At 43.4% G+C, this 16872-nt stretch overlaps 1 protein-coding gene across 1 annotated transcript in view; it reads left to right on the top strand.

Annotated features, from left to right (window-relative positions):
- CAMK2A (calcium/calmodulin dependent protein kinase II alpha) overlaps window positions 1-16872 on the top strand; it is a 179236-nt gene that overhangs the window by 127877 nt on the left and 34487 nt on the right. Inside the window, exons 8-11 of the mRNA XM_054975219.1 lie at window positions 3597-3680; window positions 8776-8870; window positions 15198-15320; window positions 16648-16731. Coding sequence (XP_054831194.1) covers window positions 3597-3680; window positions 8776-8870; window positions 15198-15320; window positions 16648-16731 — 386 coding nt within the window. The remainder of the gene's footprint in view (window positions 1-3596; window positions 3681-8775; window positions 8871-15197; window positions 15321-16647; window positions 16732-16872) is intronic.

Here is a 16872-nt window from a genome sequence, read left to right as displayed (position 1 = left end):
ACAGATCAGGTACTAATGTGAGCCCTCAGCCAAGGTGCCCACCAAGCTTGGCCCCAGGACCTGGCAGCAGCCCTGGCACCAGAGGGAGGGAGGGACTAGAGCCCTAGCCCACCACTCCCACAGACCTGAACAGATCAGGCACTTATGTGAGCCCTCGGCCGAGGTGCCCACCGAGCTTGGCCCCAGGGCCTGGCAGCAGCCCTGGCACTAGAGGAAAGGAGGGACTAGAGCCCTAGCCCACCACTCCCACAGACCTGACCCGATCAGGCTCTGATCAATAATCAATGTGAGCCCTCAGCCGAGGTGCCCACTGAGCTTGGCCCCAGAGCCAGGCAGCAGCCCTGGAACCAGATGAGATAGATCCCTATCCCCCAAAGCCAAGCTGAATTATATTCTCACTCTCTCCCCAAAGGGGTCATGAGTCAGCCTCAGCCTCGACTGGCCACCTTACCTATTGCCTCAGAGTCCTGCTCAGAAGATGAGCAGGAAGGGCCAGCAGGATCGTCTCTAGAGCCAGAAGCCCCTGCAGAAGCTATTGGAGAGGAAGAGCAGTCAGAAACCACTGCTGCTGCTCCAGAGGGAATTCAGCAAGAACAGCCTGGAGCTTCTGCAGAGACTGTCGGGGACGAGGAACAGCCAGAAACCTCCACAGAGGCTGTAAGAGACAAAGACTCCCCCAGGGCAAAAGCGAAACCCGAGCCCCTGGGGCCAGCTGAAAGGAGGAAACTTAGAGATAAGACAGCTCTGCTGGAGAGACGGAGGAGTGCCCGTTTACAGGCACAGCACCGAGCGGAGCTGTTAGAGAGAGAGGCAACAGCTGTTCCTCATTAGGACAGCATAAAAGGAAGATGCCGAGGAAACCAAGTGTGGAAGCAACTCAGCTCGCCACTTCCTGCTACCAGAGCTCTACGCCTGGACGCTCTTGCCTTGCCTTGTGCCCTGCTCTACTGCTTGATTGGACTTTGACCCCGGCCTGCCCTCTGACTACCCTTCTGCCTGCTCCTCTCTCTGACTGGCATATTGGTCCTGACACTTGGCCTGACTTCTTGACCCTGGTTTGCTGCCTTGTGGACTACTGACCTCCTGCCTGTTGTGTTCAGCCCTGCAGTACCAGTGAGCCTCCTGCCTGCTATGCCCAGCCCTGTGCACGACAAAAGGCTAGCAAGTGGAAGCAAGAGCTCTGTCCCACTCCACTGCTCGCTGAAAGTGAAACCCAGCCTGGGAGCCCACGGCTATTTATAAGCACAGGTCCCATTGAGCAATGCAGGAGGTCTGTGTTTGGCCGTCAGAGCTGCCTATCAGGGTTTGCAGGGATGAGATTGGAGTGTCCATGGCTACAGAACACCCCCTTCCCACTCCCTCTCCTGGGTGTCTTCTCCCAACTTGTAACCACTTTGCAGCTCCGTGGTTGGAAGGAAGACATGCCGATCAAGGTAAGCTGGGCTTCCATTCGGGTTTCCAGGGCGACAGAAGGAGCGCAGACAGAGTTCAGGCATTCCCCTGGCTCCATTGCCAGGGGAATTGATTGCTTGCGCCTGACTGTCTGGTTTCCCAAACTGTGGCTGAACGCACCAAGCCAGGCCTCTCCTGAACGCTGGTTCATTTGCCATGGACAATCACAAACCACCAGATTGCGATTGCACCAACGCCAATTTCATGGGTTTTTGAAGTTCGTAATGCGGTTTGTGCCCATCTCTACTGAAGGGTAAACTACACATTACAGACAAACACATATAATCAGTCAGCGAAGGCTTTTTTTCCTCTCCATTCTTTTACAAATGTAGCTTTCCTTTTTAAAATACCATGTCAAGACCCAAGAGAGAGCCATGTGAAACAAAGATGCAGTGGAGGCTACCCCCTACCCATCTCAGCTCCTTTCCAAATTGTTCTCCCAACGCTGTTTTCTTGTGTGCAGGATTCCAAATAATGTTTGCTCTCTCCTAGTTGCTTTTGTGTGTGTTTTTTAAATGTTACTGGGATTTGTTTTATGTGTTTCTATGTAACACTTAAGTTTCATGGCTGAGCATGGATTTCAACCAGATTTTCCAAGTCAAGACACTATCCTTTATACTACATTGTGTCTCTGGATCTGCTGATAGTGCTTTCATAACACTTCTACCATACCAAGTTAACATGTTTTATAACATATTGGCATAACTGTTGGTATGGGAAACATTTATTGCTGCAGGGAGTTTTCAGGTCATTCTCCCAGGTCTGTTTCACAGTTTAATGCCTGAAGACTGTAGAAAAAAGGAGTATATTCTGGGTCATAGCTGCTGGATCAGTGCACTTAAGGCAAAAAGAATACTCTCAGTGCTCTACAGTAGCAAATTTACTTAAGACCTTGGAATGAGTCGCATACATTTGGGTGAACCTTGGGAGTATGGAGAAAGAATGTCCAGAATGTGGTAATGAATGCAAATTGAATTTTGTTTTTAGAGAATCTCAGCTTTCTTTTTGAATTACACAAGTTTCTAGCCCTTATAGCTGTGCAAGTATGCTTAAAAGTGTGTAAGCAATATTTCAACTACTGAAAACTTTATTTAGTCACCACTTTTGGTTATGGGATTTCTGCTGACTTTTTAAAAAACTTCTTAAGAAACCAAATTCACTCTGATTTCAATAGCATGCTCTGGGCGTTTTCCTTGTTCCCATGGAATCAAGGCACATATTCTGAATAGACTCTTTTTTTTTCTTCAGAAAGATTGCCTTTGTATTGTGTGAAGCTATCAGCTGAGGGGATTCAGAAATCTGTCTGGTATTCCTTCACATGAGAATTTTACAATAATTACACAAAGTGGGAACACAGAAGAAAAGGTGTGATTGAAAGGAACACACTTCCAAAGGGTTATTTGTTTTCTTATATTTCACTCAACTGTGCAACCCTACTAAGATGCTTTTTAAACTTTGCATCCTCGTGAGCAAGAATAACACAAAATACAACCACAATTAGGTAAAAGTGTATGAGTTCATTACATTAAAGGTACAATTCTTTAATTCTTGCAAAGATTTTTAAGAAAAAGAGAGAGGGACTAACAGGATAACAGAAACAAAACCATACATTCTGGAGAAAAATAAGTTATCCCGGAATAACTTCTAAAATAAGAGCAAATGGAAGTAGTGGATGACAACATTTATCAAGATCACAAATAGGCATGTAGGCCTATTAGTGCTTTGTCTTTCCTAGAGTGTGGCTTAGATCTCTTTTCTTGTAGGTTCGGGGATTTGTGTATTTTATTCTTCCTTTGCTTTTTAAAATTATCTGCTACTAAGTGTGACATTTGTAAAATCAAAGCAAATTGAGTTTGGCTTATACAAGCGTATGACTGGGAACATCACTACCAAAATAAATGGACAGCTTGGATTTTCAGTACTGTGAGAATAGAACTGATCACAACCACCTGCAGAACAAACACTGGGAACTACATGTTCACTACGTGTAGCTATAGTTTGGAAAAACAAAATGGCAGTTCTGTTTGTGATTATTATTCTCTGCATCTTACTTTTAAGTCCCTTTAATGTGTTCTTAGTGCTTCAGACTCTGCTGGTAGCAGCGGTTTACCTTGTTGTTGCACATTATCACTATTTTTTCACAGGTTTTGCAGGCACGCCAGGTTACCTTTCTCCAGAAGTCCTCCGAAAAGACCCTTATGGCAAAGCAGTGGACTTGTGGGCATGTGGTAAGTGAAGTTAACTTATGCAAAAGGAGAAAGGTCATTGTGATTCCACAACTGTATATTTTCGTGTTTACAGTCTCCTTTTTCCACAGTGCTTGGTGGATATTCTGAATGTCTATTTAGCGGAGTTATATACTATCTAGATGCCAATCGGTGGGTTGTGTTGCTAATCCTGGTGATTCAATGGTGGTGCCTGGGGAGCGTGGAGTTTGGGGAGAGGAGGGAGCTTGGCAGGAATGTGATGCCATAGTCTGCCCTCTGAAACAGCCATTTCTTTCAGTGGAGCTGATTTCTGTAATCTGGAGATAAGTTGTAGTTCCAAGAGAACTCCAAGCCTCACCTGGAGGTTGGCAAACCCTATCTGAGGGCTACATTTAAAAAAAAAAATGACAGACTGGTAAACCATGTAAATGACAGAATCCTAATACTGTATCGTGAAAGGGAAAGAAAATATCCATCATAGATACCTGCCATGGCTCTAAATCAGATGACCAAGGCAATGAAATTTCCAACTCTGTCACCAGAATAATTCCTTATACAAAAGATGTTTTTAGAACCTACAGAATGCTCATTAATCCAATGTTGTCAAACAGGATTTGGGGCTGTTATCCTGAAGTGACCCTTCTGACCAGGAAGTTTATTGGGCAAACAAAGTAGAGTAGATAAATTTATTGTATATGGCCACTGGCCTTTACAAAGCAAAACATATATACAAATTACAACCATAAGGTTGAAAAGAATTCTAAAATACCAGACAACATTAGAATTATTCAGAACACAAGGAAGCAAAACACAAGACCTGGAGTGACTGTTCAGACTGATGAGATGCTGTCTTAGAAGCCGCACTTGCTCTTATCTTTCTAGCGGCCAAGGCAAAAGAGCCACTTTATAGGATACGGCAGTATCTACGTCAGATAACATGTATACTAATTTGTCAGAGTCAGAGAGGAAATGTGTGTCATTTAGGGTCTTGGACAGGAATTTATTTCTGGGTTCCATATACAAGGGACAAGCCAGGACACAGTGAAGAAGGTCCTCTACTGATCTACTGCATAAACAAATGCATTGCTCCTTTGGTTTTTTGGAGTACCGACCTAAAAGTCAAAAAGAGTCCAGTAGCACCTTTAAGACTAACCAACTTTATTGTAGCATAAGCTTTCGAGAATCACAGTTCTCGAAATGTCAGATTTGTGTCCATTTATTCTTTTGCGCAGAGGTTGGCTGGTTTGTCCAATGTACAGATTAGATGGACATTGTTGGCATATGAGGGCAGTTGTAAGAGCCAGAGACAGTATAGTTGACGCCATTAGGTCCTGTAATTGTATTTCCTACCCATTTTCCTACATTAAAAATGGCAACATCCAGAAACCAGTGGGAGAACACTTCAATCTACCAGGACATTCCATCAAGGACTTAAAGGTCACCGTAGTTCAACAGAAACCTTTCAAAAACAAAATCCAACGGGAAGCTGCTGAATTGGAATTCATATGTAAATTTGACTCAGTCAGGCTGGGATTGAATAGAGACTATGAATGGTTATCTCATTATCAGAAGTAACTGACTTCCTTAACAGAAGCAAACTGATCTCCATATCAGAAGCTACTGTTTGCATCTACTCCTCCCTCCCCTCTCCACCTATATATCTGACCAGTTTCTTCTTGCCCTCCATGCATCTGACGAAGAAAACTGTGATTCTCGAAAGCTTATGCTACAATAAAGTTGGTTAGTTTTAAAGGTGCTACTGGACTCTTTTTGATTTTGCTACTACAGACTAACACGGTGAACTCCTCTGCATCTACGACCTAAAAGTAACTCAATTGACATTGTTTGGAACCTCGATGATGTAAATGCCATTCTGAGGTTGTGATTAGTAATATCAACCAAGTAGGAGGCTCTAAGATGGTCTTTTTTAATAAGTTTATACGATGGGAAGACCTTTGTTTGGGTAACTGACCAATTGTCAATTAAGTGGTCACCTTTATAAACCCACTTCCGCTGGTCAAAATTGTTCCCTGAGAGGAAGTTTATTGTAAAATGTGCAAATTCAGTTTTGTAAACAAAATATGGCACACAGTGCAGCAAGAAAAAAGTGAGCAAAAAATCCAAAAAAGAGAGCTGGTATTTATTAAATTACCAGTCCCTACATGTTTTGTGTTAGTTTCATCAGAGGATAAACCTAGTGAGAACTATTTGCCCACTTTACTCTTGATAACTGGTTCAGCTGTTTTTTCTCTACGTAGTACAGCAAATAATTTATGTCATGAGGCTTTGCAACCATTTTCTACATCATGAGCAGAAATATAATCAAGAAATAAGGAAAACGGTGACAAAGATTGTTTTGTAGCAGGTTAAAATTTTTGCAACAAAATTCGTTCTCTATTTTGGTGGAAGAAGTATCAATGTATTAGGCAGAGGAGCTTTTAGCTGACAAAAAGCCTTATGGATTTAAGAAGTTATTAAAAGATTAGTGTGTATAGAGGAGGGGATATCTAGGAACTTCTCATCACATTCAGAGCATTTTGTATTTTTTGTCATGTATATTACTTAGAGAGGCTTCAAAAAGCCTCTCATTCATTCATCTATCTATCCTCAACATTCTTCTGAGCATTAGGGAAGATCACTTACTCTCAGTGAACAACTGAAAACGGAAAGCAAAGTAAAGCTAAATCACTTATAGACATAGGGTTTCTAGGTCTCACAGTATAATGGGAGACTTCCTGTCCCTCATGTTGTTGCCTAATGCTGCTCACCAGGGAAGCAGGAGGATATTCCACAGTGAAATGGGGGCGTGGGGCTGTAGCATTTCCCCCAGACTCTATGGTTAAACCATAGATTTTGAGCAAATGCTAGAGCATCAACCCCCCCCCCCCCCCACGCACAATGATGTCATTTTCAGGTCATACCAGAAGTGACATCATTGCACTGGGGTTGCCAATCACCCCCCCCCCCTCTTGTAAATCCCCACCTCCCCCATCTTCTGCTGGTTGACCAGCCATGAATGGCAACCTTTTGTAACTCTAAACAAGGAATTATGGTAGAGCAGAAGAACAAATGTAGGTTATCTGAATAAAATTTATGAATGAACTCTATGTTCAGATGCAGTATTGATCATCGCTAGCAAAATACGTAACTTTTGAGGGCAAGTTTCTATGAGACAGGAATACTGAACTGCAAAGATCTTTTGAACAGAGTCATGGTTTGGTGATTTAACGTGCTGCAATGTTATCTCTTGAGTAGAGCTACTTGTGAACAATAAGAGTCTCTGGTAGAAACTCTGGTGGTTCCCATGAGGAAATGTGTTTGCTAACAGCATTTTTCTCGCTCCATCAAACAAAACTAATGATTTTTTGAATAAAAAATTAAGGAAAATAACGCTTCCAACAAGGAAAGACCCCCTAACAAGGCCAAATTGTGTATATTCTTCACCTACTTGGCATGTTGATGTCATTCAGTTACTCAGTGAAGCATTTTACCTTGAACTTAATTTCACAGCACATTCATGGGAAAAACCAATACTTGCTGTGTTGGATTCCAAGTGGTGTACTAAGCAGATCTGGAGTATACATTTTTGGTCATATTTTCATTCTGAATTATATTCAAGCTCAGATCCATTGCGTGTTTCTAATTTTGTACATTGCATTATTGCTATTGGCATGCCTAATTGACCAGTCCTTGCAAATATCTTCCATGAGGTTACCAGATTTTCTAAAATAAATTTTACTAGGAGGAAGATATCCTGGTTAGAACACTAACTTGGCAGAAAGGGGTACATAATAATGAGCAAAACTACTTACCACTGAGATTACATTGCTGATCAATGTTTCCTGAATAATATATCTTAGATATTTTATTTGATATTTTAAGTCAGAGATGTAGACCTGGCAGAATATTGGAGAACAGGTAGATCTGGAAGAAACAATTGAGATAAGGAGCTAATTACGCATACAGAAGATGAAGGAAGGATGTTCTGCACACTTAACAAAATAATTCTTGTTCTCTCCAGTACAGGATGTCTGGCCATAGGTGACAGGTAATAGACTACAGGATGGTCCAGGATAAAACAAAAATCATTTAAATCTTGCACCCTTTGTCACTGCTTGTAATTTTGGTTACTATTAATAATCAACACCACTGTGGCATGTCTGTTGTATATATTACAATGGAATGGCCTGCTTTCTCCCTTGGAGACAGATCATGTTAGGTAGCCAAGTTTGTCTGTCTGTAGCAGGATAAAAGAGCAAGAGTCCAGTAGCACCTATAAGACTAACAAAATTTGTGGTAGGGTATGAGCTTTTATGAGTCACAGCCTCACTTCTTCATATACAGCTAGAACGTGAGTTCGAATGTGAGTCCGAGCCCCAAATTTCCCAAGGAGTTCGGAACCCTAGCCAAGAAGCTTCAAATGAGCATTCAATCCCCAAGACTCAAAGTTCTAAAAAGAGGCTCTGTTCAGACTAGTCATTTTGAGATGCTTAAGCTCCTGAATCCTCTAATACATACCATATTTGCATCTGGAAACTCTCTGCCTATGACAGTTTTCCTTATCAGTGTTTCCTTGGGCTCATGCAACCAGTGCCATTATATGTAGACTGTAATACACCCACAGATGCGGCTTGCTCATCTTTCCACATCCATAAAGACCAGAGTATCTCACTGGCATATTTTGATGCTACCTGACTATTGAAGTTGAGCTGTAGAAAACATCATATTGAAATCTGAAGACTTAAATACTTTAGCCAAGAAGCTATACAAAACATTTGCTATGTTCACACATATTGAATAATGCACTTTCAATTCATTTTCACCTTCATTCACAACTGGATTTTCCTGTTTCACACAGGAAAATCCAGTTGCAAATGATCATGGAGGCGCATTGAAAGTGCATTATCCAACGTGTGTGAAAGCAGTCATTGTTAGCATGATGGTGATTGTGTAATGAGGTATTCACTTATGTGATGATTCTCAACGAATCACCTTTGATTTTTACTCACTGACAGTGTTGGCCTGCTCCAATATTCTAAGTCATTGAACTAGCCATTTACCATCTGTACTTGGCAGGTGCTTATGTAAAATGCTGTCCTCTTCTTGTATCACTCAGGAGTTATTCTCTATATTCTGCTGGTTGGCTATCCACCTTTCTGGGATGAAGATCAACATCGACTATACCAGCAGATCAAAGCTGGAGCTTATGATGTAAGTAATACCGCTCCTGTTTTTCCTTCTCTCATCCACAATCATTTCCTTTAATAGTTCTTATCTTTTGCCTTGCTTTGTTCACACAGCACTATGGTTGAAGCTTAATTTTCAATAAAATTTATATAAGCTTTTTCTTTTTATTTATTAATTACGAAGAAGCATGCCATACCTTATTTCTTCCCTGCAGATGACAGGTGAAAGAATTTCACTCTAGAATGTAGAATTGTTACAACTGTCACCTAATGTCATCACTACCTTTGTCTTCTTTTTAAAATCATGATGCAGCAGAGTAGTGAGCCTAGAAGAAGCAACAGTAGCTTTGGGGGGAGATCAAGGGCAGTGTCGTGGGTAGGGCAGTTGCTCCATCAGAGCGTGGAGTGAGTAAGGCAAGAGCACCAATGTAAGTAGCATAGTCAAAGGTCTGGTCTTAGGAAAGCACAGAATCCAAAAGCTGTCCATCATCTAATCTGAGGGTCAGTCCAAATCACAAGGTCTAGAGTTCCAAGAGTTGTTCACTGGTGGGGGTTCCAGGGTTAGACAGAGGCAGGGTCAGGAGCCAGTCCAGAGAGTTGCAGGAAACAAGAAACCTGGAAGACTCTGATGCAAGGGGCACCAAGTTAGAGAGATGGTGACTTGTTGCTCCCTTGCCTAACAGCCTTTCTTAACTGGGTTTTATAGCTGCCTGCTACTGGGTCATGCCAGCAATCAGCTGCTTGGGAATTATCCTGTGGATACTCTGTGTCGCTATCAGCAAGCATTGGGCCAGGAGGCATGCGCTTTGTCGTCTCTCCTGTAGCTCCATCTTTGGTGCTCCAAGGCTGTGAGTGTTGCCAGAAGGCTGGAGATGACCAACTGGGTTTCACCAGTTGCAACAGGGCTGGAGGGCAGCAGTGGTTCTGCATCAGCTGCTGGCTGTGAACCCTGGCAAGCCTGCAGCTCATCATCCTGCTCGCCAGTTCCTGCTGGGTCAGGACCGACTGCACAGGGCTCCTCTTCTCCTGAAGAGTCCTCCGAAGGAAGCCCCACTACTGCTGAGCCCTGGCTGGCCCATAATAGGCAGGTTGGTCATTTAGATTGGCCATTTACTTTACTGGGGGGAATCCCAGTAGATTGCTGTCTTGAAGGTCCAACTTTCCAAGAGCTCTCCTCCCCATTTTCGTCTCCCAGTCTGCCATTGGGTAAGATGGAAGATTGTACTTAGCATCCATATAGTACTTTATAAATGTTCACAGTACTTTATTTACATGTTCATGGAAATCCTTGCAACAGCACTAGATTCAATAATATTTTATCCCTCTGTTGGCATTAGCAGAGCAGCATTCTCTTTTCTGTCTGATCAGACAGAATTTCCACTTGAGGAGCAGAATCAGCGGGCTGGGATTTTTCCTGTGGAGTGACAGAGGATTCTGTTCTAATACCCTGCTTACCAGTATTTATATAAGGTCATTCATCTTGATTTTGGGATTGGGAGGGGGGTCAATAATATGTAGATGTAATGCAGTCCTATATTTCATTACACAAGCCTCCAAGTACATCCTTCTTGTCTCTTGGTCAAGCAACTAAGTCAAAGCAAACCAAAACTAAAGCCAGACAAGATAGTGGTGATGCTGGTTGGGAAGGCTGATGTTTTTGAGGGAATTAGATTCCCTTGTAATGGATGATGGTAAGAGCCTGGAGATGCTCATGGACCCAGCCCCCCAGTCCCCCCTCTCTAATTTGTAGTATGCCTTTCTCACTGAGACTTAAGGCAAATTACCTAGTGTGAGATTAGTATGGTCAGTTTCAGGACATTTCAATAAACGTGAATTTGCAAAGACATAGCATCAGCAGAAATCTAATACAGGGTTGCAGAAATGCTGAAATTGAGCATAAACATTTCTAAGACTGACATTAAACTAAACAACACAGAATTACCGAGTAGGATCATACTAACAGATAGGACATAGTAGCACATACTTAAAGCAACAGATTTATGTTGGGAAAATCATGTTGGGATAGTGGCCAAGAATACTTTCTGTAAGCTGTATTTGGTTTGCCAACTCACTCCTTTCTTAGACTTGGTCAATCTGGCCATGCTGATTCATGCTTAACCTTAGGGCAGGATTACTATAATGTACTAGACATTGGACTGACTGCCCTGGCTTGAAAACAACCTGAAAACTTTAGATGGTTTAGAATGCAGCAGCATGACTATTGTAAGGGACTAGCCAGCAGAAACATATTTTGCCTATCTTAAAACAGCTACACTGGCTTCCACTTTGTTTCTGAGTGCAGTTCCAGGTGCTTGTTATGACCATTAAGATGCTCATGGCCTTGCAACATCTCTTCCTATATGTCCCATGTGCCAACTATTGTCCTCTGACTTGCAGTTCTCTCACTTATGGTAGTCTGCCTGGCATCAGCCACAGCCCGTGCCTTTTTCATTGTAGCTTCCGCTTTGTGAAATGGGCTCCCAAAGGAGGTGGAGGGGCAACAAGATTTAGAAAATTTTCACAGGGTGTTACAAAGCCATTTTATTGGCCAAGGTTTTTAACAGCATATATAATGGCAGGCATTTTTGGTAGAGGGGAGGTTATTTTAATTTTATTCTTGTATGTTTTAAATCATGATGTTTTTATTGTAAGACTGGTCTCAGATCTCAGAAACTAAGAAAGGTTGACCTTGCTTAGTAATTGGATGAGAGATCTCCAAGGAAGACCAGGTTGCTATGCAAGTGCAGACAATGGCAAAAGATCTCTGTTAGTCTCTTGCCTTGAAAACCCCAGCAAGGGTTGCCGTAAGTCAGCTATGACTTAAGGGCACTTTCTACCACCACCAAGCCACCTTGAGTCACACAAGGAAAGGCAGGATATAAATATTTTCATAAAATAAGTAAATATGTGTGTGTGTATCCCTAATATGAGCGCTCAATCTCTGTTACATATTTTCACATGGCCCGAATATGGTTTGTAATGAGGTTGCTCAGAGAATGATTTTCTTTTTGCTCTATGTGCCACAGAACAAGCTGGCAAGCCAAAAGCATGATGCCAGTTCAGCAGTGTACAAATTTTGGTAGAACATTCACAGCACCTACCCACACCCAGCGGCCATTCTGTGCTACATTTACAGTCTTTGACTGATGATTAGGGGTGTGCAAAGGCACAGTGGTTCGGCTTTCCCGATTCGGGTATACCTGAATCGAGAAGCCGATTCGGGAATCACTGTCCCCAAATCGGCAAGCTGATTCGGGAATGGCAATTCGGGGCAATTCCGGGCGATTCCGGGCGATTCAGGAAAGCTTTTTCAATGGGAAAAAGCCTCCCCAGTCTTCTCTGAAGCCTGGGGGAGGCATTTTCCCACCGAATCAAGCCAAAATTGGTGGGGACCTTCCTATAACTCCCCTCTAACAACCCCCCAAGTTTCAGACCGATTGGACTTTGGGGGGCCATGTTATGGCCCCCCAAACCAGGTCCCCCTATCCTCGCCTATAAAAGGGCATAGCTATAGGTTGCTGCTGCTAATCTCCTATTTAGTGCTTGCTGCTGCTTGGGGGGCATTTCATTGCCTCCCCAAGTAGGTGACCTTTTCTCTACAACCTACAGCTGGGGGAGGCTTGTCTTGCCAGGGGTGGCATTTTGCATGCAAAATGCCCCCCAACCCTCAGGGGCCCTTCTCCCACCTTTCCTCCCACCCCCCACCAAGGCTCAGCCTGCTCCCACTTGGGGGGGCATTTCATGGCCTCCCAAAGTAGGTGCTCTCAGCCCCCAAAGTCCACCCCCTACAGCCCCACACATACCCAATACCCCCCCCAGCTGCCACACAGACCCAAATTCCCACATTAGCTCCTCACAGACCTAAATCCACCCCCAGTAGCCCCACACCCATAACCCCAGGAACAGGCTGGCCAGCCCTCTCCCTTTGTTCCCTATGCTGGGAACTTCTAAACTCTCTTTCCCAGGGCAATTCTGCACAGCCCAGGGGTGCCACAATGGTGGGCACACTTCTGAGTGCCAGCTTGTCCCTGTGAAAGAGCACCTGAACCACAGACACCCTCCCTCAAATTCCCCCACCACCTACATAGATGGCTAGCCAGCCAGCCAGCCCCATTGTTCCCTATGATGGGAACCAACTGCACAACAAAGAATAAAACACGAACAACACAAAATAAAGTTTTTAAAAAATTATTTTCTCCCTTTCAAAGTACAAGTAGGCAAAGCATTATGACACATTACACCAGCAGTCCCCCACACAGAAAAATTAACAAAACTCACTTAACATCAGAGAATCGCAAAAACACAATTCCTGTCAAAAACACTTTATTTCTTGAACATCTTTAGGTTACACAGTGGGGGGGGGGGGCACACCAAAGGGCATTCCAGCATTCCACCTCACAAAAATAACACAACTCACTTAACATCAGAGAATCACAAAAACAATTCCTGTCAAAAACACTTTATTTCTTGAACAGCTTTAGGTTACACAGCAGGGGGGCACACCAAAGGGCATGGCAGCAGTATCTTACACAAAAATAACACAACTCACTTCACATTAAAGAATCACCCCAAAAATTGCTGTCAAAAGCACTTTATTTCTTTAACTGCTTTAGGTTACACAGTAGGAAGGCACAACAGGGCATGAAGGCAGTGTACTACACAAAAATAACAACTCACTTCACATCAGAGAATCACCCAAACACAATTGCTGTCAAAAACGGTGAAGTGGGTTGTATTATTTTGTGTAGTACTCTGCTATCATGCCCTGTTATGCCCTCCTACTGTGTAACCTAAAGCAGTTAAAGAAATAAAGTGTTTTTGACAGGAATTGTGTTTTTGTGATTCTCTGATGTTAAGTGAGAGTTGTGTTATTTTTCTGTGTGGGAGACTGCTGGTGTAATGTGTCATAATGCTTTGCCTACTTGTACTTTGAAAGGGAGAAAATAATTTTTTAAAAACTGTATTTTGTGTTGTTCGTGTTTTATTCTTTGTTGTGCAGTTGGATCCCATCACAGAGAACAATGGGGAGGCTGGCCAGCCATCTCTGTAGGTGGTGGGGGTGTCAGGGGATGGTTGTCTATGTGTCAGGTCAGGTGCTCTTTCTCAGGGACAAGTTGGCACTCAGAAGTTTGCCCACCATTGTGGCACCCCTGGGCTATGCGGAATTGCCCTGGGAAAGAGAGTTTAGAAGTTCCCAGCACAGGGAACAAAGTGGGAGGGCTGGCCAGCCTGTTCCTGGGGTTATGGGTGTAGGGCTGCTGGGGGTGGATTTAGGTCTGTGAGGGGCTAATGTGGGGATTTGGGTCTGTGTGTGGCAGCTGGGGGGGAATTGGGTTTGTGTGGGGCTGTATGGGGTGGACTTTGGGGGCTGAGAGCACCTACTTGGGGAGGCCATGAAATTCCCCCCCCAAGTGGGAGCTGGCTGCGCCTTGGTGGGAGGTGGGAGGAAAGGTGGGAGAAGGGCCCGAGTGTTGGGGGGCATTTTGCATGCAAAATGCCACCCCTGGCAAGACAAGCCTCCCCCAGCTGTAAGTAGTAGAGAAAAGAGCACCTACTTAGGGAGGCCATGAAATGCCCCCCCAAGTGGGAGCAGGCTGAGCCTTGGTGGGGGGTGGGAGGAAAGGTGGGAGAAGGGCCCCTGAGGGTTGGGGGGCATTTTGCATGCAAAATGCCACCCCTGGCAAAGGAAGCCTGCCTCTTCATTTTTTCCCCATATGAAATAATGGAGATCAGCAGCAGCAAGCACAAAATAGGAGATTAGCAGCAGCAACCTAAAGCTATGCCCTTTTATAGGCGTGGATGAGGCCTTGTTTTGGGGGGCCATAACATGGCCCCCCAAAGTCCAATCGGTCTGAAACTTGGGGGGTTGTTAGAGGGGAGTTATAGGAAGGCCACCACCAATTTTGGCTTGATTCGGTGGGAAAATGCCTCCCCCAGGCTTCAGAGAAGCCTGGGGGAGGCTTTTTCCCATTGAAAAGCAAGCAAAATGCTGCCCTGAATCACCCCGAACCGCCCTGAATCGATTCGGGGCATGCCGATTCGGGATTCCCGAATCGATTCGGGATTTCCCGAATCACCCCGAATCAGGGTGATTCGGGATTTTTTCGGGATTTGGATTCCCGAACTGCACACCCCTACTGATGATGCTAAGCAGTTGTTCCTTCATTTTCTGCTAAATAAATGTTTTCATACATACCCATATCCAATCTAAAGTCTACAAGTATTGCGGAATGTATTCAACTGTTGTAGAACTCAAGGTCTGATCTTGTATGAACAGGCCAGATTTTATGGAAGATGTGAAAGGTCTTCGGAGCCTATTGCTTTAAGAAGTTTTCTCGCTTTGCATTTGCAGTTTCCTTCCCCTGAATGGGATACTGTTACTCCTGAAGCAAAAGATCTCATCAATAAAATGCTGACAATCAACCCATCCAAACGTATCACAGCAGCAGAAGCTCTAAAGCACCCCTGGATATCAGTAAGTATTCCTGAAAATTGCCCTGAATTTGAACACTGTGTCCAAATAAGAAGCAGTGTTAATAAAATACTTTCTAGACACTCTCTGCAAAAGGATGTCTCTGATAGGCAGCGTATGAAAACGCCTTTATTTTCATAATTGTTGTTATATTATATTTCTGTTATATTGAACCACAAATAGCAAGCCGTTAATTATAGATGACACTTAATAAGCCTCCCTCCTTTACATTTGGGTGCAGACTGAGGCTGGGGATAGTTCCTCCCCACACTGTAACCTTTCTGTGCTGCTGAAGGATCTCTTTCCACATTCAGCTGGAAGAGGAATTGAAGCAGGGGTTGTACATAGCAATATAGTCACATTTTCCATAAAAATCCATTCCCACAGTCAAAATTCTATTACATATCCACCTAAAAATAAATCCTTGCTGGCAAAGGTCCTGCTTCTTCATGCAGTTTTTGTGTTTTCAATTAATTACTTCCTTTTCACTCCTGACTAGCTGATTCTGTCTTGGCACTCATGAATATATGCCTAATCACCAGCGCTTGTTCCCTGGTGTAAAGAGAGAGGCTTAAGTACTTTCTACTTCATAGCATACCAAAGCTACTGTTCATGATCTTTCTTTTGCTTACTGCCATAATGGTGCAATTACAAATATTGTACTTTTTTTTTGAGAGAGAGTGCAGGTTTGGCTGACCAAAACATGCAAAACAGCACTTAAGCCAACTCTCACCACAAGACAATAATGTGTGAATAATGTGAAATTAATGCATAAATGCCCCAAAAGAATTGGTTGCCTGACTATGGGGAAGATGAGGATTAGCTGAGACAAGGTGGAAACGCAATACAGACAATACTGGAATGCAGTGGGTTGACTACAGTGTCATCTAGATTGGCTATAAAAACACAATTAATTGTGGCAATTCCAGGCTAAATGAGTAGTTGGGAACCAACCTGGCATAGAATGCAAAAATATATGGTCTTGGGGCTATGCTGAATAAATAGCACAGAGCTCAGGCTTCTGCATGAAGAAATTAAATAATTATTCTGCACAAGTTGTATCTAGTTATTCAAATGGCTGGAAGAAGCTACAAATTGCCTTATCCAGCAAAGGCATACACAATTAGCCTCCCTAATAGATTTTACAGGTATTATCCAGTTACAATATTATGAACAGAGAACCGAAAATGGCCCGGGTGGTTTTCATGCAACTAGTGTTTGCTATGCAATATATACCATTATTAGTAAAACAAATCCAGGTTGCCTAAATAAGTGAGATCTGTCTGTTTACTATTTCCTTGCATTTCTGAGCATACTTTCTGTCTTCCAGCACCGTTCCACTGTGGCTTCATGCATGCACAGACAGGAGACCGTAGATTGCTTGAAGAAATTCAATGCCAGAAGGAAGCTAAAGGTATTTTGTGTCCACTGCTGATTCACAGGTGCTTCTCTAGCAAATGTATCTGCCTAACTGGCTTGTTTTGCCTTTCATTTATGTGTTCCTGTCAGGGGTCATTTCATAGAAAAAGAGCTGGAGGAACTCATTAGCATAACT

The sequence above is a fragment of the Eublepharis macularius genome, chromosome 4 (assembly GCF_028583425.1).
Source record: "Eublepharis macularius isolate TG4126 chromosome 4, MPM_Emac_v1.0, whole genome shotgun sequence".
Classification (NCBI taxonomy): Eukaryota; Metazoa; Chordata; class Lepidosauria; order Squamata; family Eublepharidae; genus Eublepharis; species Eublepharis macularius.
The sequence above is the reverse complement of the archived record's forward strand: the minus strand, read 5'-3'. Positions and strand labels throughout refer to the sequence as shown.